The following is a 27,513-nucleotide window of genomic DNA, read 5'->3' as shown; positions in this document are numbered from 1 at the left end:
ACTGCTTTCCAGTCAATATGGTCAAATCTAGAATTCCAAAACTTTTTAGCAGCAGGTATTGAACTTTCTGTGCACAAACTCCTAATGTAACAGTTATTACAACGTTTGTCTTTAATGCTACAACCATGTAATTTAGCTTCAAACTCAAACTTCTCTTTTATACCATAGACACCATTTCCTTGTATTAATCTCATGAGACCGCTTGGAATTGCATCAAAAACTATTGCATAGTCTTAAACCCTCACTGGAATGCCATTTGTTTTAAGGAATTCTGAATAGGAGAACATTTGACCATCATCCTTAAATAGTTGTGTTACCAGGATTAAACTATTTTCAAACAACTTTTTTTTTAATTATTTATTATCATTTTTATTTTTTATAAACAAATATTTCTTCTTGTATTTGATATCTCTATTGTTCCAAATTAGGCATCGATGGGGAGAAAAATTATGTTTATACATATAACTAGCCAAGATAACAGGGCTTATCTATGAAAATGTGCTAATTTAACTGGGCTATGTTCAATGCCAAAATTGCGTTTCAGTTGAAAATCAACACCACCCAACCATATTTTGATCTTTGAACTCAGACCTCACTTTGTTATCCACTCTGCTGTCTCAGGTCACGTGACACCACATCGTCTTCTCATCTCCGCGCGCTGGCAGGAAGTACAAGAGAGAATGGCTGAAACAGGGACCAAACACCATTTAGCCATGTATTAAACCTCTATTTTCTCATTTTTGATGTTTAGCATCGTCTTTATCTGACGTCGATTATTTAAAATATCTAGTTCTCTTCTTCTACACATTGCAAAACGTCATCGTCAGTGGGCAGAAAGTAGCTGACGTCAGTGCACTGCACGAGCGTTTTTTTTCCTTCTTTTTTTTTTTTTTTTTTTTTTTTTTGCAGGTTTTAACTTGGTCACTTGCACGCGAGCAGGATTTCTGAGTAGAAACATTCGAGTGTGAATGGTTGATTCCGGTTCCGTATCCTTTGCTAGCCCTGACAGCCGGTTGCTACTATGCAGTGTAAGCATGCATCTGTGTATGCAAACATGCAGCATAGTAGAATGTAACTGTAATCCTTTCTAACAGATCTCTGTATTGTATAGGTATGTTTCCAGTCTATGCACCCTTTTATTCAAATTTTAGTGCTTTCTGATAGATCATTATAAGGGTGTTGGTGTGCGATTTTAATGTTCCCCTTGTCCTCTTCATTCTGCAAATCTGTGGTGGGTCAGAATGTACAGAATCCAGATGAAACATGGTGCTTTCTGAGCCTTACTGGGATCACCACATCCCCCTGCCAAAACTGGGACCCTTACATTCCCGGCTGGTCACTGCCTTTGTTGCCCTGATCTGTTTCATAAACAGCTATGATGGGGACTTTGTCTTTGATGATTCAGAAGCCATCATCAATAACAAGGTATTGTCCTCATTATCTTAAAGTTATATGTTTATTTGATTGTTTTGTTATTAAACGCAAGCACTGTTGTAATGGTCAGCTGTGGTTTTAACAGTGAAAGAAAGCATGCCTCTACTTTGACAGTGCATATAGATTAATGATGATTATGGGGTGAGGGAGCAACGTTGAGATTACAGTATGATAGAATGTGATGATGTATCTGGATAAGATTTGGATTTGTGGAAAAAAGATATTGCAGATTGCAGTGTACTGTACAGTGTGTCTTTACAATTCCTCAACAGATTTATTTTCTATTATAGATTAGTTCACGCAAAAATGAAAATTAATTGACCATCTTTCATGTTGTTCTAAACTCGGATTATTTTTTTTCATTTGTAGAACAGGAAAGAAAAAATGTAGAATAATGTACTGGTCGTTCTTTTCCATGCAATTACAATGAATGGGGACTGGAGCCTTCAAACTTCAAAAAAGATGCAAAAGCACCATATAAAATGGATAGTTCCGGTCCTGGATGCTGATAGGTCAACAGCCATGCTTTATTCATGATAAAGCACAGCTCTGACCTCTTTAGGGAACTTTTATTTGTATCACTCCACAGTACCCATAGCTGACAGTTATTCTTGTTGCCAAGCAATGTTTTGTTTACTATTTACTACCAGGGACTACATTTTCTGCCAGAAGGATGGCATTTAATGGCATTAAATGGCACATTTTAATGAACATTTGTGTCCCCAATATTTTTATTATGTGGTGACCATTTTGGTGCCATATTGTGAATATAGTCATAGCTGAAGGGGTTGCAGACATAGATATACATACGTAGATGCCTCATTCATCTGGTTCGGATACGTCAATCGTGGCGCCATCTTGGAACGGTTAACAAGGAGAGCTGTTTGTATGCAAGTGAATGGAGAAGAAGCCTCAGACTGCTGCATAATCTGCTTTTGTGTGGAAACAGTTCATCATTGACTGACTGGGTTCTAATTTTCAGTATGTTTGCCATGATGTATTCATTTGTAGAGGATTTTATTTGCAGTTTGCTGCGGGTGGAAAAACTGTTTTAGAAGTGAAGAAATTTTTATATCATCTAAAATATTGCCCAATGTTTATGGAAAATCAGATAATCTGAAAGTTGGCTTGAAAAGACTCCAGACTGTTGAAGACCGTTTCTGTCAATTTACTTTCAAGTGTTGACAGATGGCTCTTGACCTTTCCAATATTGCAGACAGGCCAACATATTGCGGTCCATAGGAACAACTGCTAATAAGGTATCTATGTATGAAATTCTATGCTTGCAGGCACTCTGCTTAGCATCGTGCCTAACAACGCATTTCAGCCATGACTATATTCACAATATCATGCCTTATAATCATGCCTTATTGCTTAATAAACATTTTATAATAGTAATCCATATGACTCGTGTGCGATATATAGCAAAGTCTTTTGAATATAATAATAAATGTGTACTGTTGTTAATATTATTTTTAAAGTTTTTTTGTCAAATCCATTTGACTTTTTGCATTGTAGGATTTGAATCCCGATACTCCTCTGAGTAACATTTGGAAAAATGACTTTTGGGGAAGTAACTTAAGTAGCAACTCCAGTCACAAATCCTACCGGCCACTGACCGTCCTGACTTTCAGGTATGTTCTTTACAAAGACAAAAGCGTCCTTCAAATACTGCTGTGTGACTGATGATTAACACAAGGCAATAGTCCAGCCTCCTTATTGTGAATATTTTCAGACCTCTTTGCATATATTAGATGGCTGGACTTGTAATTTTATTCTCAGTGGGAAATCAAAAGAGGTCCCCCAAGTTCTTCCACACAATGCCGCAATAATTGACATCAAAATTGGATGCATATATTGCTTTTTTCAAACTCATTTCAGCATTGTCTTTGGCATTTGACTGCTACTGTGAGGAATCTTTATAGGGGGTATAATTCATGTCCTACAAGCCTCTAATGAGAATGACATCGTTTTACATCAGTAATGGCCGTTATCTAAACTCAACCATAAATATTGTAACTCTATAATGCTGCCATGTCTGTTAAAGTCTTTTTATTGTGACATGGAATCCCTGCTGTTTTTTTATTATTATTATTTAAATTGCACAATCTCTGCTGTTGTATTTAGAAAGGAACAAAACTTTCCGATCACCAGGGATGAGAATTTTTGTTGACCGATACATTATTCAAGTACTCAAGTATGTACAGATGTATCAGACGGACATCTTTGGCCATTGCATTGTATCTTGCTGATTTCTCAGTGTTGTGCCATAGGTACCACCTTTTTAAGAAGTGTGTCAAGTTATAAATAGTTTAAACTTTTATAGTTATAAACTTTTAAGAACATCCTTTGGGGCCTGGGTAGCTCAGTGAGTATTGACGCTGACTGCCACCCCTGGAGTCGCGAGTTCGAATCCAGGGTGTGCTGAGTGACTCCAGCCAGGTCTCCTAAGCAGCCAAATTGGCCAGGTTGCTAGGGAGGATAGAGTCACATGGGGTAACCTCCTCGTGGTCATGATTAGTGGTTCTCGCTCTCAATGGGGCACGTGGTAAGTTGTGCGTGGATCGTGGAGAGTAGCATGAGCCTACACATGCTGGGAGTCTCTGCGGTGTCATGCACAGCGAGCCACGTGAAAAGATGTGCGGATTGACAGTCTCAGAAGCGGAAGCAACTGAGACTTGTCCTCCATCACCCGGATTGAGGTGAGTAACCGCGCCACCATGAAGACCTACTAAGTAGTGGGAATTGGGCATTCCAAATTGGGAGGAAAGGGGGAAAATACCCTTGAATTTCTCCAGAGTGCTTAATACTGCTCAAGACTGAAAATGTACAGTAGTGATGCAAATTTCTGTCTGTCAGAATGCAAGGTACCACCAGAAATAACGCAATAACCTGGATTTCAATCAGTGTAAAATGTTCTGAAGTCACACAATTATTGTGTTGATGATCAGCCTTTGCTGTCACTTCCAAGTTCTAGGGTACATGTGCCCCTCCCTAGCAATCACTGCTCAAACTTCACATACGTAAACATTTACAAGTCAAAGTAAATTTTGATGATTCTGATTTGTCATGTTTTTCAGGATAAACTACCTCTTGGCTGGTGGATTGTATCCAGTTGGCTTCCATATGCTCAATATTGCCCTCCACTGTCTTATTTCTGTGTTAATGATTGATGTGTTTGCAATGTTATTTGGCGGCCCAGCTCAATGTGGAAGAGGGGTGAAACTCAATCTCTCTCCGAAAGCTTCCTTCCTGGCTGCACTCTTCTTTGCTGCACACCCAGTTCACACAGAAAGCGTAAGTAGTGTAGGAAGACGTGATTAAGCAGGCTGTCTCTGCCCGGTAAACAATATCCAACTACAAGGCCCTGTTTCACGATGTTCACTGATGTTGCATGAAATATAAATTACAAGGCCTGTGGAAAAGAAAGCTTCACGCAGTTGGTGTGCATCACATAGGTGGGCTCTACAGTCAGGCGTGGCTATTAACAGCTACAGAACGCGTACTCTGGCCTGCCGCGGAGGCATCCGAGCACAGTAGAGGCTGCCGATACTCCGGTATCAGTGCTTTAATCAGGTTCACAAAGACCAGCCCTGGACCTGGAGGGGGTGAGGTTCAGAGAGACCACTGACTTTGGCCTACGGGATGTATCAAAGAAGGTGGCCCCAGGACTCCAGCCCAGGCTGACTGCAGCTCTATAATGAGTGCTGTCTCCTGCTTCTGCCGCTAATTTGTCACTGCCAGAAATACAGGCAATTTCACACACGAAAGGATGGCTTTTTTGCCTTAAATGTACAAGCAGGATTTAATTTGTTTAGGTGAAAAATGTGTAGCTGTTATTAAAGACACCCATGAAATCAAAATTTGTCAAACAAAAAAAGGCTTTTTTTATTTTGGACTTTCAGTCCAGTGATAAAATTAACTTTTAGCACATACAGTATACACATTTGTGATTTACAGTCTTTCCTTTCTGCGAAAACGGACCAACAATGTTGATGACTCATGCTGTACTGCACAGAATTTTGTCCAATCTAATCCTCTCCAAAATGAGAATGTCTCTCCCCCTGCAACTGACCAGTAAGTTGCAAATCATGGTTAATGGCTGTGATTTAGCTAAACCCTTTTGGCTATATAAAAAAAAGGGGCAGGGATGGGTGGATGAGCCCTTCAATACAGTATGTCCTGCCCAGACGTTGTGTATGAATAGGAAACACGTCAACACAGCAGAAAACAGCACTCGTCAAAGGATTTCATTGGGTCCTTAAAATAAATGCTTCTAGGGTGGATTTCATGACCGTGACCTGCTTGATAATGAATTGATGCAGGTGTTTTGTGGACAGTGAGACAGTGTCCTCCAGTGTCTTAAGTATTTAGTTGGAGTTGATCTTGTAAATAATCTCCTTTGTTGGATCTCTTTCTTGTAGGTGGCTGGCATTGTTGGCAGAGCAGATTTATTGTGTGCCCTATTTTTTCAGCTGTCTTTTCTGGTTTACTGCAAATCGTTTCAAGGTTAGTTAATAAACTTAAACACAATGTTCAAATACATTTTTATTATGGCACTGTGTGAAAGGTAATTTGCAGATACTGCATCTCACTGAATGGATGAATTACTGTAGTTGGTTACTACTTCATTTCTCTGTAGGTGGTGATAAAACGTTATCTGTGTTGTGCATAATTGGCAGCATTCTTCTGTGTGCTGTAGCTATGCTCTGCAAGGAGCAAGGCATCACAGTTTTGGTGAGTGAAAATGCATTTACATTTGTGCTTTAACAAACAGATCTTAACAGATATGGAATGTTTTAGAATTTGAACATGTAGTTTTTAAAGGGAAAGAGTGTAATTTCTGCACCACTAGAGGCACCGATCTTAATTGCATAAACTCAAAAAGGATTTATGCTGCTTCTTCAATTTACTAGAACTAAAGCAACAAAATTCTGGAACATTTTGTGACAACTTGATTTCATTGTGTTCTATCCATTTACATTTGTAAAAAAAGAAAGTTGACTTAATCCATTTAAGTTTGGGCTACATTAAAACCTTTTGTGGTGTTAATGTAGCATTGATGGAACTGGGCAGGGGATTTCCATTTCCCAACATGCTTTGCATGGGACTTGATAGAGAGAGTAAATGTTAAAAGTAAGTGTTATTTTATGTGTTTTTGTGCAAGATGAATATAAACCCTGCTGAAAACACCAGCTTAACCAGCATGCAATTCCCATGCTGGTTTATGCTGGTTAGTGCTGGTCTAGCTGGTTGACCTGCATAGCCATGCTTTTCAGCATGGTCTTTCTGATGAAGCTGGTTAAGCTAGTTGAAAAGCCTGGTGGGGACACGAGCACACCAGCATCCCATGCTGGGGGACCAGCACCCAAAGCACAAAATAAGCTGGTGACCAGCAATGCTGGTCTTTTCAGCAGGGAATGGGGATATTTGTTAGTTGAGGTTGTAGTTGAACTTTAGTATCACTTTCAATGGCGATACTTGAATAAATTTCTTCCACAATGGTACTTTCTTCAAAGCCTTTCTTCAAAAACTTTCACTAAAATTAATGAAAATATTACAGGTCAAATGAGTTTGTTGTTTAGCAGTAACAAAAAACACTGCCTTACAAAGCCAAAAAGCAACTGTATGCTTCATCACTGCTGACTAATATATATATATATATATATTTATATATATATATATATATATATAATACACACACTACTGGTCAAAAGTTTTGAAACACTCATCCTTTATTATATTTTTTTTCTTCTTCACATTTTAGAATATTAGTAAAGTCATCAAAACTATGGAATAACATAAATGAAACTATGGGAATTATGTTGTGACTAAACAAAATCCAAAATAAATCAAAACTGTGTTATATTTTAGCATCTTCAAAGTAGTCACACTTTACCTAGAATTTGCAGACATGTACTCTTGACATTTTCTCAACCAACTTCTTGAGGCATCACCCTGGGATCTATGATGGGCACTTATTGGCTGTTTTTGTTTATTATTTGGTCCAAGCCATCAATTTCAAAAACGTTTTTTTTTTTATTTAATTTTAATTTTATAATGAAATAAATGAATATGGTGGCACAATTATATTTTTGTCTACAAAACAAATTTCAAACATTTAAGCATACACCTTCAGATCAAAAGATTTTTAAGATCATGAGAAACATTTCAGTCAAGTGTTTCAAAAGTTTTGACCAGTAGTGTGTGTATATATATATATATATATACACACACACACACACACACACACACACACACACACACGTTTTTATTGTCATATGAAATCTATGAATGATGTACAAGAAAGGAGAGAGAAAAAGGGGTAGAAATAAAATCAACTGAAGTCTTGTATTTTTAAATGAAATTTTAGAACAGCATTGTATGTATTGTACAGTTGAAGTCAGAAGTTTACATACACTTAGGTTGAAGTTATTAAAACTAGTTTTTTAACCACTCCACAGATTTAATATTAGATAGAACTATAGTTCGCTAATTTAGGACATCTACTTTGTGCATGACACAAGTAATTTTTCCAACAATTGTTTACAGACAGATTGTTTCACTTTTAATTGACTATATCACAATTCCAGTAGGTCGGAAGTTTATATACACTAAGTTAACTGTGCCTTTAAGCAGCTTGCAAAATTACAGGAAATGATGACAAGCCTTTAGACAATTAGCCAATAAGCTTCTGATAGAAGGTGTACTGAATTGGAGGTGTACCTGTGGATGTATTTTAAGGCCTACCTTCAAACTCAGTGCCTCTTTGCTTGACATCATAGAAAAATCAAAAGAAATCAGCCAAGACCTCAGAAAAAAAAACTGTGGACCTCCACAAGTCTTGTTCATCCTTGGGAGCAATTTTCAAACACTTAAAGGTACCACGTTCATCTGGACAAACAATAATACGCAAGTATAAACATCATGGGACCACGCAGCCATCATACCGCTCAGGAAGGAGACGCATTCTGTCTCCTAGAGATGAACGTAGTTTGGTGCGAAAAGTGCAAATCAATCCCAGAACAACAGCAAAGGACCTTGTGAAGATGCTGGAGGAAACAGGTAGACAAGTATCTATATCCACAGTAAAACAAGTCCTATATTGACATAACCTGAAAGGCTACTCAGCAAGGAAGAAGCCACTGCTCCAAAACCGCCATAAAAAAGCAAGACTACAGTTTGCAAGTGCACATGGGGACAAAGATCGTACTTTTGGAGAAATGTCCTCTGGTCTGATGAAACAAAAATGTAACTGTTTGGCCATAATGACCATCGTTATATTTTGGAGGAAAAAGGGTGAGGCTTGCAAGCCGAAGAACACCATCCCAACCGTGAAGCATGGCAGTGTCAGCATCATGTTGTGGGGGTGTTTTGCTACAGGAGGGACTGGTGCACTTCACAAAATAGATGGCATCATGAGGAAGGAAAATTATGTGGATATAAGGAAGCAACATCTCAAGATATCAGCCAGGAAGTTAAAATGGGTCTTCCAAATGGACATTGACCCCAAGCATACTTCCAAAGTTGTGGCAAAATGGCTTAAGGACAACAAAGTCAAGGTATTGGAGTGGCCATCACAAAACCCTGACCTCAATCTGAAAAGCGTGTGCAAGCAAGGAGGCCTACAAACCTGACTAAGTTATACCAGTTCTATCTGGAGGAATGGGTAAAAATTCAAGCAATTTATTGTGAGAAGCTTGTGGAAGGCTACCCAACTGTTTGACCCAAGTTAAACAATTTAAAGGCAATGATACCAAATACTAACAAAGTGTATGTAAACTTCAGACCCACTGGGAATGTGATGAAAGAAATAAAAGCTGAAATAATTCATTCTCTCTACAATTGTTCTGACATTTCACATTTTAAAACAAAGTAGTGATCCTAACTGACCTAATACAGGGAATGTTTTCCACAATTAAATGTCAGGAATTGTGAAAAACAGAGTTTAAATGCATTTGGCTAAGGTGTATGTAAACTTCTGACTTCAACTGTATATCCTTGTGCCCTTACATGAACACATTATATTAAATAACAATGTGCCCTCTCATGACTATCAAATGTGTATTTCAAATGTATATATTTTACCATGCTCTGACATTTCTTTTGTACATAATACTTCATAAAATTAAGAAGCCTGGACAGAAGTTTATTTTGTCAGAAAAGTTTAGGAAACTTTATAGGCAAAAAAACTATAAAATTATCCTGTGCGTGTCGCATTCACACAATGTACTGTGCTCATGCTTGTTCTTCTAACGCAAGCGAATGGTTGAGCAAAAGCAAAAACTCTGAAATTATGATTTACTACAGATAATTAACTTACAAATCTGCTTCGCAACAAAACCTCTTTGGAGCGCTTATGTTTATAACATGACTGGAACAAATTGGACGCCCCTCAACCCTGGAAAAAAACTCAACGAATCTTCACAAATTCATGAGTGACTTTCTTAATTCAAAACAGCAAATTAAGAGGAAAGGTAAGCAGTTTCCATTCTTGACTTTGCAATATTGTTCTAACCATTCAAACAGCTAATGTTAGCTCTAATGTTATCCTCTCTTCACCTTGTCGGCAATGCAGTTCTCCAGTGCAGTGATTAGTTATAAACAAATTAATTATTAAACCACCTTTGATTTTCTTAAATTATTGATTTATTGTAACATGACAATAATAATAATGTGTATTGTATACATACCTTGGCTTTTCTAAGTCAGTATTTTAAATCCATTTTTTAAAGCATCTGTTTCTGCACAGCCTATTCACGTGACACCAACTCCATGCTGAGTCAGTGATTGTTTTTTATTTAACCTCTAGAGGGTACTGTTATTCTATAGAACCCTCCAGCACCGGCCATGGAGGAATTAATATAAAAAAAAAACTATTAGAGACTATCGCTGTTGCATTTTTCCGATAGCCAATAGTTAAAAAACACAACTATCGGCCCAATTAATCGGTAAATCCGATATATCGGTTTAATGTTTTTATTTTTAAATTTAGAAGAGTTTCTGTTATGTATGAGTTTTGAGGGTTACCATTATTGTGAAGAGTAGAGCTTGAGCTAAAGATGAGGACAGGTAGATGTTGCACATTAAATTGATTGCTCGCTTCGTTGAGCAAATGCTGTGCTAACCATTGCTTAGTTACTAAACTACACTGTAGTGCTTCCAACCAGCATTTGTTTAACATGCTAAGATTCACTTTCACTAATTAGTACATAAATAACAGCTATTTATTTGAGTTACACTGACACATCTAATTTTGTTGGGTTTACCCAATTCAACTAGTTTGTCAGATTGTTGGTGTTGAGATTACATAGTAATTTCAAGTTAAGAAACCTCATTTCAAACATGTGGAACCACTGTCCATGATTGAATCAAGTTCGGTCAAAGAGCTATTTTTATTTTTTTATTTTTTAAATAATGATTTATCAAACAGATTTCCCAAACATTCCCCCAGTCTTCCATTATTTGGACAGAAATGTAGTCCCACTGTAAACTCACTCCATTGGTTGAGCCAGAAGTTGACATGTTGGGCTGCTCAAACAGAGCAATGGTTTGAAAGCGCCACCAAGCCACAATGTTACATGGTGCGTTCAAGTCATGTCTGAATGATCATATTTATGAGTTTAATGAACATGAACGTCACCATCAAGTCGTAATTAGGTGTGGGAAATTCAGGATTTTCTTTGAGCCACGAGTTTCCGAGTTGGGGGCGTGTTGATTTAAAAGTCACGGTGGAAGCAAATTGTTATTGGTAATAATTCAGTTTTACTTGTGGATTTTGACTGTGCGCTTTAGTTTGTATGCATTAGAATTAAAATTACAAAATTAAAATTAGACTCATTTAGCTAGTTAATGCATGGCCAGCATTTGCAACAAAACTACATTTCTTATCATTATACTGTATGTGTCCGCACAAGAATGATAAAATAGGTGGATAAAACATTAATTACACACCTTTATTATTATTACACAATAATAATAATAATTATTATTATTATTGTAAAGAAAATGAAATCGCAAAACAGGTCCGTTCTTTCCGACTCAAATCTGAAACGCACATCACATCGTATTCACGATTTCAGACCTCATAAGTACAAACTTCCCAGGAGGACTGGAACGCACATACTCTCTTTGGGCAGTCAATGAACATCTTACTAATAGTTGCTTCTGCACAGAAAGTCACACACTTCACCTTTAAATGCTGCTTCAGAACAGAAGAAATAATGCATTTATACTTTTATAGAGCTGATATGAGCACAAGTGTTAAGGTACTCTCCACTCTGAATGGGTTTTACAATATAATTGCCCCTGAGCGCAGAACCTTGTCCCTGGATCATCCATTAAAGATTCCAATTAATTTCTTCCTTGTTCACAGGGAGTGAATGCTGCTTATGATATTCTCTTTGTCTGTAATCTGAACATCTATGAGCTTGCTCAACGGCTGCTGTCCAGGAGAAAGTCATCTGATGTAAGTGCCGTTCTTATTCACAGGGTATTGCTTTTGCCCCTTCCATAGGTGTCACTCTTTTGACCCAAATAATCTTTAGACTGATTATAGCTGCTCTTGTCCACCCAGATTGGTGAGTTGGTGAGGAACGGTTTGCTTGTGAGGTTGGCTATTCTCTTTCTTGTTGGGTCTTTTCTTTTATGTGCAAGATGGAGGATCATGGGAACTGGGCCTCCATCCTTTACAGAGGTGGATAACCCAGCATCCTTTGCTGAGAATGTCCTCCTGAGGGTAAGCAGGCCTCTCAGTTTGGGTTTTTGAGTTGCACTTTTGTGCACTTTTTGCATTTCCTGTTAAATGTAACTTTATATTTTTAATCACCCCAAATTTGTCATCATTTACTCACCCTCAAGTTGTTCCAAATCTGTGTGATTGACTTTGTTCTCTTTTCCACACAATGAAAGTAAATGAGGACAGGACATGTCAAGCTAAAAAAAAAAAACAAAAAAAAAAAACAAATAAAAAAGCACAATGTAAGTACTATAAATGTAATGTAATATATACTACTTGTGCACTATATTCCAAGTCTTCTGAAGCCATATGATAACTTTGTGTGAGTAAAAGACCAAAATGTAAGCCTTTATTCCCTGAAAATATTCTTCCCCTCTGCCACAACTCTCAAAGAAAGCCAGATGGGTTTGGAATAATTTAAATAAAAAATGGTTCATTTTTGGGTGAACCACTCGTTTAAGCTCTGGAAGTAATCTGACTGTCATTTTAAATGAAATATTTTCAGTTATTTTACAGCTGCTTTGTAGATTTGGAATTGTTTTGGCATGTTGTATATTTGGGCATAATTTTTTGAGCAGTCTTTTCTAACCTATATGAACTGAGCAACATTTTCCACACACTCCTTAAATGACAGATTGTTCCTCTTCTCTGCCATTTCTCTCTTTGATTGGCAGATCATGAACTATAATTACTACTACTCCTTGAATGCCTGGTTGCTGCTGTGTCCCTGGTGGTTGTGTTTTGATTGGTCAATGGGCTGTGTGCCTCTGATTAAATCAGCGAGTGATTGGAGGATCATCTGGCCTCTTGTACTGTGGTGCTGTCTGATAGGCTTGGTAAGCCAAGCTCTGTGCTCGCAGGACAGCAATAAAAGAAGGTGAGAGCAGCACAGTATCAAAGCAAGAGGTGCTTTGTGTAGACATATGGAAAAAGGATGATGATTTAAAAGTGACTATTACAAACCACCTGCCAGTTCTGTAATTGTGTCACATTGTCTTCATCCTGAAGGGTATTAAAAGTAAAACAAATTATTATTATTTTTTTACCTGAGCATTTATTGCCATGTTTTCTCTAACCCTGTCTACACTGGACGCAAGCTGCGCGTCAAAAGCAAATAGATCCCATTATAATCAATGCAGCTGTCTACCCGTAGTGCAGACAATAAACGGATGCCTCGTTCTGTTGCTGACGTGCTGCAGAGCTACTCCAGCCACTTTATTATCCCGTCGGTCTGAATAAAATGATTTTACTTTCCAAATATCATATGTGTTAATCTTTCTGCCATGAATTTTGTTTGTTACATATTTAAATAACTTCTGACTGCCAAATTAAAGGTATAGTTCACCCAAAAATGAAAATTCAGAAGAATGCATTACTTTATTTTTTCTGCTGAACACAAATTAACCTTTTTAGAAGAATATCTGTTGGTTCTCACAATGCTATTGAATGGGTACCTGAATTTTGAAGCTCCAAAAAGCACATAAAGGCAGCGTAAAAGTAATCCATAAGACTCCAGTTGTTAAATACATTTATATATATAAATCCTGTTTTACCATAAATTCTTCTCTCTGCCTAGTACGTGGCAATATGCATGAAGAATGCAAATTGCCAAAAACAAAAGAAGAAGAATGTGAAAGTAAAAGTGGGAATTGATCGTAATAGGACTTAAATTTTGATGAGTTTCTTACACTCATATCATATCGCTTCTGAAGATAAGGATTTAACCACTGTAGTCTTATGGATTACTTTTACGCTGCCTTTATGTGCTTTTTGGACTTTCAAAATTTTGGTACCCATTCACTTGCATTGTGAGGACCTACAGAGCTGAAATATTCTTCTAAAAATCTTTGTTTGTATTCCGCAGAAGAAAGTGTTATACACATCTGGTTTGCCATCAGGGTGGGTAAATGATGAGAGAATTTTCATTTTTGGGTGAACTATCCCGTTAAAGCCAGCTTGTGATGTTTCTGGTCTTTGGTCTACTAATTTAAATTATCTTTTGTTTCAAACCACATCTCTGGTCTTCTAATTTAAATAATCTTTTGTTTCAAACCACATTTAATAGCAGTTTTAACCACAGTGTTACAAGAATAATTAGATAATAAGTATATGTTCATACCAGTGGATTTCCATTGAAAATAAAGTAGGATACTGGTTATTTTGCCATTTAACTTTTGCTGAAATCTACTCAAGCTTACATCTGATTGGTCCGTGCTTTTTGCAAATTTTTTAGAATGTTCACTTTGATGCTTCCAGTGTAGAAAGACTCAATCCGTTGCGTCATGGTGCTTCGCATCAACAGACACACCCGGTGTAGACATGGTGTTAATTTTACACTTTTAATAATGTTTACTACGATTAACAAATCGATTAAAACAATTTAACAAAATCAATTACATAAAACAGATAATTCATTAAATTAAAAGTAGTCGAATATATCTGTATTTGTGGAGAAAATCCCCTAAATGACCTAGATCAGGGAACATAATTTAATACAATTATTTTGTTTTTAATTATTAATTTTACTAAATCATCATGTTAAATTGACAGCACTTTTTTAATTCACCTCGTTAAGGCTGTGCTAATATGACTATGTATTATTGATATATATCATGGTTTCTTTTCTCACTTTTCTCACAATATTATATCAGGATTTTTTTTATCTATTTAAGTTTGTGTTCATATTTCCTACAATTTCATTTATGAAGCGTGTTTACATAGAGGTAAGATTTGTGAAAGGTAGCTCTGCGTTAGATACACATTTAGATGAAATAGTTTTAAAACTTTGGATATCTTTTGTCATTGCTACTATTCCTCCCTCATCCCCAAAAATAAAGAATCCACATTTAAGGCTTCTTAAGGGAGAAATCCTGCCCATTTTTAGAAATGAATGAAATTTCAGGCTCTGCATTTTATATTATTTTCTTATGTTTTTAGGACTCTGACATTTGGCCTTGTACTGCTTATAATTCCATTCTTGCCAGCCAGTAATCTGTTCTTCAGGGTGGGGTTTGTGATAGCCGAACGGGTGCTGTACCTGTCCTCTGTGGGCTACTGCCTCATTCTGGCCTATGCTGTGGGCTACTGTAGCTGCCATTGGAGGAAACACAAGGTAGGCATCCTGTTTTACACAAGTTTCCCACTAATATTCACCATCAGACCATAATTCACTGTAACTAATGTTCTGTTGAGTTTGTGTTCATGTCTTGTGTGTGTGTGTGTGTGTGTGTGTGTGTGTGTGTGGGCTGACCACAGAGGCTGCTGAGAGCGGCTATGTTGATGCTGCTGTGTGTGAATGTGGCTCGCTCTGCACAGCGCAGTCAACAGTGGAGATCTGAAGAGAGTCTCTTCACCAGCGCCCTGTCTGTCTGCCCTCTCAACGCCAAGGTGAGACTACACACGCTGTGGAAAGCATTATCACTAACTGTAATTCACCTATACTCCATTGTTGAAATCCATTGTGGTAACTTCAGCTTAACACACAAAATGCCTCCATAAATAAATAGCTGTCATTTTGAGTTGTTTAATTAAAAAAAACAACAAAAAAAAAAAACAGATGGACTGAACCTGTAAGAAGTGTATTCTGTAAGTCACTTTGGAGTAAAGCATAAGCTAAATGACAAAATAGTAGGCCCATGTGGAGTTTGCATACATTCTGTGCTGACTGTGTGGGAAAATCTGCAGAATGGATTAAGGTATTTTATTTCAAATATTTCATTTAGAATAAATAAGCAAAAATGTTCAACACACAAATATGTAAGGGGTGGGGGATGTGTAGAACATTGTAGAATGACGGGCTGTGGAGATTTCCATGCAGACCTTGTAATTAGTTAGGTGACTTTAATCACAATAAGAGAATTTGAGAAAAGCAAATGAATAATAGTAATAAAAAAAAAATGGTTCCACATTTTTTAGCACACCAGTAAGAAATTACTTCATTAGCTTGATTAACTAACTTTCTCCTTTGTTGCACAGGTGCATTATAATGTTGGCAAGAACCTTGCTGACAGAGGCAACCAGAGTGCTGCAGTCAAATACTACAGGGAGGCAGTAAGGTAAAAACCATGAGTCCCACAGATTCTGTCTGGCCAAAAACACTAAAATATTCTGGCTTTCAGCACTTTAAATAGTGCAGTGTTATAATCAGTGACATCAGGTGCATAATAGAGCTGTTCAGGTTGTAGTCCAAAAACCTGGAAGAGAATTCGCCATGGGTTCCCTCTGAATTTTCCAATGGGGTTTTATAATGGGGTTTTTCAACTTATGAGAAAAATAAGATCTGTTGTAAACATTACCTGACGACGTTTTGTTCTACAATATAAATTACACACTTTCATACCTCAAATGTGAATTTTGAAGCTGAAGTGTGTTCTTTTTATTTTTTTAAAGTATGCAATTCAATACGTTTTTAAAATTCACGTATTTTTTTTTTTTTTTTTTTTTTTACTTATAAGTTGAAAAACCCCATTATAAAAACCCATAGGAAAATCCAGAGGGAACCAATGGCGAATTAGCCTTCCGGGTTCGCCGACAAATTGATGTAGGCCTGTCGCGATTATTAAATAACCATCTGATCGCGGTTATTTGGTCTAACCGTGGTTATTTGAGACCACCGCGATTATTGGGCATTCAAATTCCAATCACATTTTAATGCCCAAATCAGGGATTGTAAGCGAATATACTGTGTAAATGCCATGAATGGTGTGTTTGTGTGTCATTCAGTCATGTTACTGAGCTGCACCGCGGAGGTCAACAAGCTCCTGTCCTGAAGAGCGCGTGAAGCGCTCTGATGCATGCGCAGTCAGAAGAGGCTCGTGCCAAACTCCCGCGAAAATATACACGAACAAGTATAAACTTTGATAGTGAATGAAAAGTGCTCCGGTTTCACTTTAAACGATCGTGTAGTGGCAAATGTTCCTGGTTCATACATGCTGTGTTAATGACACGCAGTGAAAAAGAGGAGGAGACACATGCTTACTCTATTTCTGTGGAGAGATAAAATTATGAAACAAAATCTCATGACAAATAAGGGCTTGTGGGGTTTAATCAGAGCATTAAAATATGTGTGAACGTGAAGAAATTAGGAAAGACATTTTTTACTATTGCATAATATAATAAAAATAGAATATAAATATAACAAAATATTTATAAAAATTATATTTTATTTTTTATTTAAAAAAATATGAGTTCAAAAAACAAGTGCAAATGTAAAATTGACCAAAACTAAAGTTGACCAAAATGAGATACATACACTATATTGCCAAAAGTATTCGCTCACCCATCCAAATAATTGAATTCAGGTGTTCCAATCACTTCCATGGCCACAGGTGTATAAAATGAAGCACCTAGGCATGCAGACTGCTTCTACAAACATTTGTGAAAGAATGGGCCGCTCTCAGGAGCTCAGTGAATTCCAGCGTGGTACTGTGATAGGATGCCACCTGTGCAACAAGTCCAGTCGTGAAATTTCCTCGCTACTAAATATTCCACAGTCAACTGTCAGTGGTATTATAACAAAGTGGAAGCGACTGGGAATGACAGCAGCTCAGCCACGAAGTGGTAGGCCACGTAAAATGACAGAGCGGGGTCAGCAGATGCTGAGGCGCATAGTGCGCAGAGGTCGGCAACTTTCTGCAGAGTCAATCACTACAGACCTCCAAAGTTCATGTGGCCTTCAGATTAGCTCAAGAACAGTGCGTAGAGAGCTTCATGGAATGGGTTTCCATGGCCGAGCAGCTGCATCCAAGCCATACGTCACCAAGTGCAATGCAAAGCGTCGGATGCAGTGGTGTAAAGCACGCCGCCACTGGACTCTAGAGCAGTGGAGACGCGTTCTCTGGAGTGACGAATCACGCTTCTCCATCTGGCAATCTGATGGACGAGTCTGGGTTTGGCGGTTGCCAGGAGAACGGTACTTGTCTGACTGCATTGTGCCAACTGTGAAGTTTGGTGGAGGGGGGATTACGGTGTGCGGTTGTTTTTCAGGAGCTGGGCTTGGCCCCTTAGTTCCAGTGAAAGGAACTCTGAATGCTTCAGCATACCAAGAGATTTTGGACAATTCCATGCTCCCAACTTTGTGGGAACAGTTTGGGGATGGCCCCTTCCTGTTCCAACATGACTGCGCACCAGTGCACAAAGCAAGGTCCATAAAGACATGGATGAGCGAGTTTGGTGTGGAAGAACTTGACTGGCCTGCACAGAGTCCTGACCTCAACCCGATAGAGCACCTTTGGGATGAATTAGAGCGAAGACTGTGAGCCAGGCCTTCTCGTCCAACATCAGTGTCTGACCTCACAAATGCGCTTCTGGAAGAATGGTCAAAAATTCCCATAAACACACTCCTAAACCTTGTGGAAAGCCTTCCCAGAAGAGTTGAAGCTGTTATAGCTGCAAAGGGTGGGCCGATGTCATATTAAACCCTATGGATTAAGAATGGGATGTCACTTAAATTCATATGCGTCTAAAGGCAGATGAGCGAATACTTTTGGCAATATAGTGTATTTTAAATATTTAGAAATATTTTTATATTTAAAACATTATTTTTCATGTCATTCATAAGTTTTTAAAGCCTTAAAAGGAAATCATAGTTTATTCCTATTTTATTATTTGATTTTTGTGGGGGCCTGGGTAGCTCAGTGAGTATTGACGCTGACTACCACCCCTGGAGTCGCGAGTTCGAATCCAGGGTGAGCTGAGTGACTCCAGCCAGGTCTCCTAAGCAACCAAATTGGCCCGGTTGCTAGGGAGGGTAGAGTCACATGGGGTAACCTCCTCGTGGTTGCGATTAGTGGTTCTCGCTCTCAGTGGGGTGAGTGGTAAGTTGTGCATGGATCGCGGAGAGTAGCATGAGCCTGCACATGCTGGGAGTCTCCGCAGTGTCATGCAGAGCAAGCCACGTGATAAGATGCATGGATTGACAGTCTCAGAAGCAGAGGCAACTGAGACTTGTCCTCCGTCACCCGGATCGAGGTAACCGCGCCACCACAAGGACCTACTTGTGGGAATTGGGTATTCTAAATTGGGGAGAAAAGGGGATAAAAAATAAAATAAAATTATTTGATTTTTATATTTGAAGTTAAATATGTAAAAATGACTTCTTAAGGTGTAACCTTTCTTAAGGTTAAGCACACCTTAAAAAAATAACAGTTTATATGACAATTAATCGTGAAAGCCTTTAACGAGACAATTAATCATCACAGCCCTAAAACAGACAATTAATCGTCATAATCGCAATTATTTGTTTGACAATTAATGGTCAGCCAAATTTCATAATCGTGCCCTAAATTGACGCCACGGCTGAACAGCTCTATATCGACTCTGTAGCTCTGTTCAAAAATCTAATAAGCTGCCTTGCTGTCTACTGTCTACATATGCAACTACCTTCTATGCCAGCATCCTAACAGACTCATCTCTCAATTGAATTGGAACAGAGCTCATGACTCTCTGGTAGCATTTAGTTTGGAAACAGAATGTGGTAAATCTATCTGAAGCATGTGAGATTCTGTATATGAAATATGTGAAATATAAGCTTTGTGTTTTCATTTTTCTTCTACACTCTGTGTTTGTTTGTTTGTTTGTTGTTACAGATTACACCCCAAGTACGTCCATGCCATGAACAATCTTGGTAACATATTAAAGGAAAGAAATGAGTTACAGGAAGCTGAAGGGCTCCTGTCAGCTGCAGTTTATATACAGTGAGTAAAGAAATATAGCAGTTGTTTAATTTTTAGAAACCTTTAATATCATGTGTCATTCTACTTCTGCCTTGGCTTCTACCTTGATTGGGTTAGGCCTGATTTTGCTGCTGCTTGGATGAATTTGGGTATTGTGCAGAACAGTCTGAGAAAGTTTGATGCAGCTGAACGGAGCTATTGGAACGCGATTAAATTCAGAAAGAAATACCCAGACTGTTACTACAACTTGGGACGCCTGGTAAGCAATGGGTTTTCTCTGTACATTTTATTAAACATTCTCTTTATTGCTTTTTTAAGAGTGAAACAAGATGTAATTTAAACTACAAGTATATGACATTTCAATAGCATATTTTTTCCAATTTGCTTTGACAATATTTAACAATATTCAACTTTTTACACACAAAAACTAAAATACTTTGTAATTTTTATACAGCAAGAGCCTCAATACATTTAAAACATGTTTAGATTGTGGGGAAATATATTAGAAATATGTCTCTCATTTGTAAGCAAACATAGACAAAATAGATTTTTAATATGTCTATGGTTAGGGCTGGGTATTGATACAGATTTCACAATTCATTTCGATTCCGATTCATAAGCTTTCGATTCCGATTCAATATTGATTCTTCTGGGTAAATTTCTGTCCATTTTGCTAACATATAAAAGAAGTTCTCTCTCTCAGCTAATGCTCTTAATTATAAAGGAACCTTCTAAGGAACCCTTCTTGGTACAGTTCGAAAACTGTATTTTGTTATTAGTTAGTTAAATTGGTCACATTTTAGCTGTAACTCTTTTTTCAAATTCAGTTTATTACATAAATTAATATCTTGAAATTGCATATATTATGTTGCATATATATTTGTTACATTTTTATTGTTTACTTGCATAATCTGTACTATTTACAAGTATTTACATTGATATGTAGAACCCGTACTAAATCGGTACTGTCTCTTTAAGACAGGTACATCGGCCAGTAAGCGCATATAACAAGAGAAGACGTGCATAGTTTCTTTAGCGCATCCATGATTAGAATTAAGTGTTTCTTTTTTTGTTGCTTTTAATGAGTGACTGACTGTAAAAAAACAGAAAGGGTATTAAAGACATTATTCATTGACATATGGATCTGTGGATCTCGTCTTTGTACACACAGAATGAGATAAACCAAACTTTTAATCTCAGCACACAGTGAAAGGACCTCCGTGCTAATAACTTCTCCACTATACTACTCAGTCACTGGGGAGTGAAATCTGAATATTTACTATCCAGTGGCTAATCATGGAAATTTTTATATGTATAGCGTGATATTTGGTTTTACATGCAAATTATTTACTTGCATTATAGAGGGTTGCCACATAGAGTGAAAGTTCGATCTTGGGATTTAAGAATCGATATCAAGATCATCCAAATGCATCAGAAAATCGATAGTTTTACCCAGCCCTATCTATGGTGGTTTGGTCTGGGGCTATTATGTTCAAGATGCAATTTATTATTAATTATGGTAGGAAATTGGCAATTCTGTTCTAAATATTGGCAATAACAATGTTTAATACCATGCTACTTTTATTAAAGATTTGATTCTTCCTGACTGTATTCCAAGAATGATAATCAACTCTAAATTACAGTTTCTTTAGAGCCGTGGCCTAGCGGTTAGTGCATATTCTTTAGACATGTTGAGCCTTTTTGTTCATGCAGGATACACAGGTTTGAACCAGCATATCTGGCCCCCTTCACCTTCTTTCTCCAAATAATTTAATCTCTAAAAAAAAATATCCACAGTTTACTCCAGCCTGAAAGGTTTTTGTTTGAAATACCTTTATTTACTGTAAATAAAGGAATGAATAAAACTAGTCTTGGCACAAATTGGCCGATTGTTTGTGGCTGGAGTTTATTTGTTTTATATCCAGTACGCAGACCAGAACCGCAGCGTGGATGCTCTAAATGCCTGGAAGAACGCCACCATGCTGAAGCCTGACCATAGCCTGGCGTGGAACAACATGGTCATACTGCTGGACAACACTGGTATGACATGGTGAAAAACGTATCGTTTGATTGGATTAAAAAAAGAACAGTAGGTCAGTTGATGTTGTCACAACCTTAGATCAGTTGACAACACATACGTAGGTTCATTTTTAAGTATCTTGTCATGTACTTGTGGTCTTATTACATAACTCCCTGGAATATTTGATTTTGATCAATTGCAGCATTCTGCAGTCAAATATTTTTCACCCTGTTTATTTTGTGACAAAGACCAGCTGACCCTTACCTATATCACAGTTTAGCAATGCAGTACAGATCCATGTTAGTCCAAGTCCAGACAGGGGCAGTCATGTATGCATAAACTGAGTGAGTGTTCTCATTAAACGTGACCTTGACCCTGCCCTTGGGTAAACAGATCATCTTGGCCTGCTCCCAAATCTTTGCGCCTTCTCGTTTTTTTTCTGCTGTCCCAAGAATAGCAGTGGCTCATAACTGTGTATGTGTGTGTATGAATGTGTATGTATGTGTGTGTATGTGTGTGTGTGTGTGTGAGAGAGAGAGCGAGAGAGAGAGAGGTGTGAACTTCCATTCTGCAGATGCTGAGCGTCAGGTGCACGCTACTGCATGGGGCCATGCTGCATAATTAGTTCACCCTTTACAACAATTAACTCCTGCACCCCGTCCTCACCCCCTTATCTTGTCAGAGACCCTAAAGGGATAATTTCGCAACTTAGCTTTCTCAAGTGCCACAATAATATTAGATTTAATCATATTTGATTGCTTTTTGTGGCATGTATTGTAAAGAGCACATTGCATAATATAGTTAGGAAAATATACAAGGGCTGGGTGATATAACTGAAAAATGTATATTTCAATATTTTTGAGTCTTTTGACAATATTTGAAATGTTTCAATATTTGTCTATTTGCTCTAAAATTACTTAATAAGCTCAAAACAATATCTCATTCAGAGGAACACACTTTTCCACCAAACAATCATTGTTGTCAAGTAAATTCAAAATGTTTAAACATAGTAGCAATCTAGTTAAAATAATCAAGACCTGTTTTCCACAAAATAACACAGGGAAATATGGTATTCACTCATTTTCAATTATGAGAACCAGTATATACATTGTTTTAAACACAATACAACGTAATAAATGGTAACATTTTAACAAATGGTAATGTGCTACTAAAGTGTAAATCAGAGACATATCTTAATTATCTAATATTTGCAAGTCATCAGGAAACTATTTTACATGACATGATCTTTAGGAAACGAATGGCAAAATAAAAAGTGTATTAAAATTATTGCAATAATCACGATGTTGCTGAATTTTATAATGCTAGCAAAATCACTATGAATAGCTTGTGAATAGTTGATATATTATCCAGTTTAATATCCAGCTTGAATAATGAACAGAGTTGTCAAATCATCCGTAAAATGTATTTATAGCCATATACTGTATTTCTGGGCTTGTTGTCCTAATAACAAAAACGCTCTTTGCTCAAAAGTTTCCGTTCTGACAAGATGTTACAGGATTAACAGAGGATGTCCTTTTTGGGAAATGCCAGCATAAGAACCCAACATGATTAGACCGGAAGAGCAAGAATCAGCAATGCTTGAAATTTATGTATTAAAAGCTTTGTGTGTTGTTTTAAAGCCTCTCTTCCCTGCCGTGTGGAGAATGGCGCGATTCCCCAACAGAAGCCGTTTATTCAGACGCGTCTCCCAGGCAGGTTGGCCCTCCCTGGAGAGTTTTGGCACGGTCCATTTTCCCTGCCAGCAAAACCCTGGCAACTACTCCCTCTGCATTTTCCAGACTCACTCGATCCCAAAACCCCTCGAAGTAAATTACCACAAAAAAATCTGAGATGTTTTCTATTACTATTGTTTCACTATAAGATTAAACTGGAAAAGCATTGAGAAAGTGCACAAACATAAAACATGAGTCACATGAGTTTAGGTTTCAACTGTGAAGAAAAGTCCTCAGCAGCTCATGAATTTGATAAGGGCCAGACGGTGAGAGAGAATCTGTCTGACTCTGTGGTCAGAGGGAGTTTTGACATCTGGATCAATAAGTCAGTAGCCCTTGTGTTGCCCCCTAATTAGGAAACTAAAAGAATCAGTCATGTGTGGAGTGGAAAAACTCTCTTCTGGAGAACATTGACACACCAGAGCAATCCGCTCAGCACAGTCAACAGAAATGACAGAATAACACTATGGTTGTCCTTTCATAATGTCTAGAACCATATACACAAATGTACATTCATTTGGGAAATTTTCTGTGTTCCACAATTTTCATTTTGGCATTGGCCAGCTGTAATGATGGAGAGGGAGACGACATGAGCCAGAATCGAACCTGGGTCTAACGCATGATAGCCACTGCTATAAATGTCTGGAGCATGTGCGCTAGGTCATGGCTTAGATGTTCTAAAATTCTAAATGGTGGTGCTTGCCTATGCAAAACTCGAGGCTAATGTTAGCCCTAATAAATTTTAGGGTGTTCTATGTTTGCCAGTCAAGTCAAGTCATTTTTATTTGTATAGCGCCTTTCACAACACACATCGTTTCAAAGCAGCTTTACAGAAGATCAGGCATTAACAGAAGATAAAACTGTAATATCTATAATGTCTTAGAGTCATCGTTGTGTAGTTTGATCAAATACGATTGTGAATTGTTTAAAAATAAATAATTAAATAATCATTGTATTTATAACCCCAGCGAGCAAGACGAAGGCGACTGTGGCAAGGAACACAAAACTCCATAAGATGTTGGTTAATGGAGAAAAATAACCTTGGGAGAAACCAGGCTCACTGTGGGGGCCAGTTCCCCTCTGGCTAACATCATGAATATAATGCCAATATTACTTATGTAAAGTGCAAGTCATGGTTTAAAATTATTAAACTAATTAAGTGTTAAGGGTCAGTGTTTAAAACAAAGATTTTGTATGAACTGTAAAATTAATGACTAATGTCTTTGAAGTCCATCCTGGATTAACTGCAGAAGTTCACATAGATGCAATTGTCCTTGTTAGTTGGCTGATGAAGGGTTTTGTTGGCAATTAAATTATATTGTATTCCATTTCAAGAGTGTAGTCCATCATTAGACTGAGGTGATGTAGGCAGAGATCAGTTAGGTTCATCGCAGTTCAACCTGGCCGGTAATTTCATTGAGGTCTATCCTAAATCCAAGGTTCAGGCTATGATTTATGAAGTGTCCCATATCTTATGGTTGGAGTTGGCATCAGTTCATCCTCTGAAGTCCATCGTAATAGACTGAAGTGATGTTTGGCTGGCACTGGCTGCTATTAGTCATCATCACACAGCAACACGTAGCAGTGGAGTCCAACACCAAGCAGGAATGGAGCTGGATCTGGCCGGTTCTGGTGACCTCAGGATAGGAGTCCCGAGGTTGAGACAGGGAAACAAATAAAATAATATTAGCATAGATGCCATTCAATTTTTTTGCAGAGTTATAGATCATGATCACTGTTTCTGGTTCCGGCAGACCTAACTAAAGCAGCCTAATTGTGAGTGTGCCTGGCTAAATAGATGAGTTTTTAGTCTAGACTTAAACTGAGTGAGTGTGTCTGCATCTCGAACAGTGTTTGGGAGACTATTCCATAGTTTAGGAGCCAAATACGAAAAGGATCTACCTCCTTTTGTGGATTCCTTCAATGAACAGGACATTGCTGAGCTGTTGTTAAAGGGATAGTTCACCAAAAAAATGACATTTTCTCAAAATTGAATCACCCTCATGCTATCCTAGATGTGCATGAATTTCTTCTGCTGAACACAAATTAAGATTTTTAGAAGAATATCTCAGTTCTGTAGGTCCATATAATGCAAGTGGTTAAATCCATATCTTCATAAGCAATATGATATGTGTGGGTGAGAAAAAGATCAAAGAAGACCTTTTTTACGATCAGTCTCCACTTTCACATTCTTCTTCTTTTGTTTTTGGCAAATCGTATTCTTTGTGCATATCACCACCTACTGGGCTGGGAGGAGAATTTGTAGTAAAAAAGGACTTAAATATTGATCTGTTTCTCACCCACACCTACCATATTGCTTCTGAAGATATGGAGTTAACCATTGGAGTCATCTTTATGTGATTTTTGGAGCTTCAAAATGTTGGTACCCATTCACTTGCATTGTGAAGACCTACAGAGCTAAGGAATTCTTCTAGAAATCTTTGTGTTCAGCAGAAGAAAGTAATACACATCTGGAATGGCATAAGGGTGAGTAAATGAAGGGAATTTTCATTTTTGGGTGAACTATTCCTTTAAAATGTTGTGTGCTATATGGTTACTAGGAGGTTAATAGGGTATTCTGGTTTTTTGCTAGTGTGTTGCTGATTGGCCCAAGTCAGAATAGCCCATCAAGTCTGTATGATATTCTGGTCTCAAGTTATGGCTCAGGTGCCTCCTTCGAAATAAGTCTATTGCATTTTTTCATCCATTCAGTCATCTGCCAGGTGAAAATCATTAAGTCTAATTGTCTAGAAAAGTAAAAGCAAATCTACTGTAGCCTCAAAATGCTGTACTATTTGAGGGTTAGGAGTTTGTTCATATGACTAACCCTATTTAAACCATGAATTAGCAACATGAAATGTTATATTTAATGTTTTACCTTTTATTTCAGGAAACTTGGCTCAAGCTGAGCTGATTGGGAAGGAAGCCTTAAAGATACTGCCAAAAGATCACACCATCTTGTTCTCTCTCGCCAATGTACTGGGGAAACAGGAAAAATACAAGGTAGATACATATTTTTTATGTAGTGCTGTTTCTGTGAAAATATATTTGTCAAAATATATTTGATAAAGAAGGAACATATGCATTTCAAAGACATTTTACCTGCACTAGACATTCAAACCACAACATCGTCATAACCAGTGTTCCTTTTTCTCCCAGGAGTCAGAAGGTTTCTTTCTTAACGCATTGAAGATCAACCCAAATGTTGCCAGTTGCCATGGCAATCTTGGTTAGTCTCCCAGCATCCCGCTGGCACTTCAGTATTGTCACAAAAACAGTTGTTCAAGTTTGACTTCTGCAATGTTACTTGATACCGGCATAAATTGGTGCGATTGAATCAATAAACAAAGCGAAGTGGCTGTGATTTCTCGTTCCATTCGCAGGGGACCAGTGCTGACTTACTGTAAAGTCTCTTGATTTAAGTGACAAAGTCTTTTTGTTTTTGTGTGTGTGCTGTTGCAGCTGTTCTTTATCACCGGTGGGGAAAACTAGAGTTAGCAAAGAAGCACTATGAACTGTCTCTTCGGCTGGACCCCAGTGCTCCAGGGACCAAGGAAAACTACAACATGCTAAAACGCAAACTAGAGCAGCGGCACAGGACTGTTGGATAACACTGTTTTTGATATCTGCATGCCACAAAAGTATTTGTATGGTTGCTACATTACTAAATTAAAATTCATCTTATTAATATTCACCTTTGTATTTTATGAATACACAATGATCACATGGTTGAACTGTGGCACTTTGATTCTAGCCACATTATGGTCTTTTAAAAGTATACTGTAGTTCACCCAAAAATTTAATGTTTTTTTTTCCAAGATAGTAAATGGTGCTGAGGCCAACATTCTTCATAATATCTCATTTTGTGTTCCAAGCCAGAAAGTAAGTCATACGAGTTTGGAAAAACATGAGGGT

At 37.7% G+C, this 27,513-nt stretch overlaps 1 protein-coding gene across 4 annotated transcripts; it reads left to right on the top strand.

Moving 5' to 3' along the window:
* The first annotated feature begins 627 nt into the window (after nucleotides 1-627).
* On the top strand, nucleotides 628-27,288 carry LOC127447168 (protein O-mannosyl-transferase TMTC4-like). Of its 4 annotated transcripts, none has more exons than XM_051708794.1 (18): nucleotides 631-1,111; nucleotides 1,241-1,425; nucleotides 2,953-3,068; nucleotides 4,515-4,731; nucleotides 5,859-5,943; nucleotides 6,077-6,171; nucleotides 11,810-11,902; nucleotides 12,011-12,172; nucleotides 12,847-13,049; nucleotides 15,110-15,284; nucleotides 15,428-15,559; nucleotides 16,148-16,227; nucleotides 19,759-19,866; nucleotides 19,963-20,104; nucleotides 21,771-21,885; nucleotides 26,489-26,601; nucleotides 26,758-26,827; nucleotides 27,061-27,288. In XM_051708794.1, exons 2-18 carry the CDS (start codon nucleotides 1,264-1,266, stop codon nucleotides 27,207-27,209), a joined length of 2,217 nt encoding a protein of 738 aa, XP_051564754.1. In that variant the 5' UTR covers nucleotides 631-1,111; nucleotides 1,241-1,263; the 3' UTR covers nucleotides 27,210-27,288. The 4 variants fall into 4 exon arrangements, 3 of the variants coding, with proteins under 3 accessions (XP_051564756.1, XP_051564754.1, XP_051564755.1); XM_051708795.1 differs by lacking the exon at nucleotides 631-1,111 and adding an exon at nucleotides 2,651-2,693 and having other exon boundaries at nucleotides 1,245-1,425; XR_007898350.1 differs by lacking the exons at nucleotides 21,771-21,885; nucleotides 27,061-27,288 and having other exon boundaries at nucleotides 628-1,111.
* Nucleotides 27,289-27,513: the final 225 nt, after the last annotated feature.

This window comes from Myxocyprinus asiaticus, chromosome 10, assembly GCF_019703515.2.
Source record: "Myxocyprinus asiaticus isolate MX2 ecotype Aquarium Trade chromosome 10, UBuf_Myxa_2, whole genome shotgun sequence".
Lineage (NCBI taxonomy): Eukaryota > Metazoa > Chordata > Actinopteri > Cypriniformes > Catostomidae > Myxocyprinus > Myxocyprinus asiaticus.
Note: the sequence above shows the minus strand (reverse complement) of the source record. Positions and strands in the feature narration are given on the sequence as shown.

What these genes read in the sequence shown, in the direction of transcription:
- LOC127447168 (XM_051708794.1), top strand. Translation starts at nt 1,264, where the DNA reads ATGGTGCTTTCTGAGCCTTACTGGGATCACCACATCCCCCTGCCAAAA. An exon ending in TACTACAGGGAGGCAGTAAG is followed by an intron (nt 16,228 to 19,758) that starts GTAAAAACCATG and finishes TTGTTGTTACAG; the next exon opens with ATTACACCCCAAGTACGTCC. An exon ending in CATACTGCTGGACAACACTG is followed by an intron (nt 21,886 to 26,488) that starts GTATGACATGGT and finishes CTTTTATTTCAG; the next exon opens with GAAACTTGGCTCAAGCTGAG.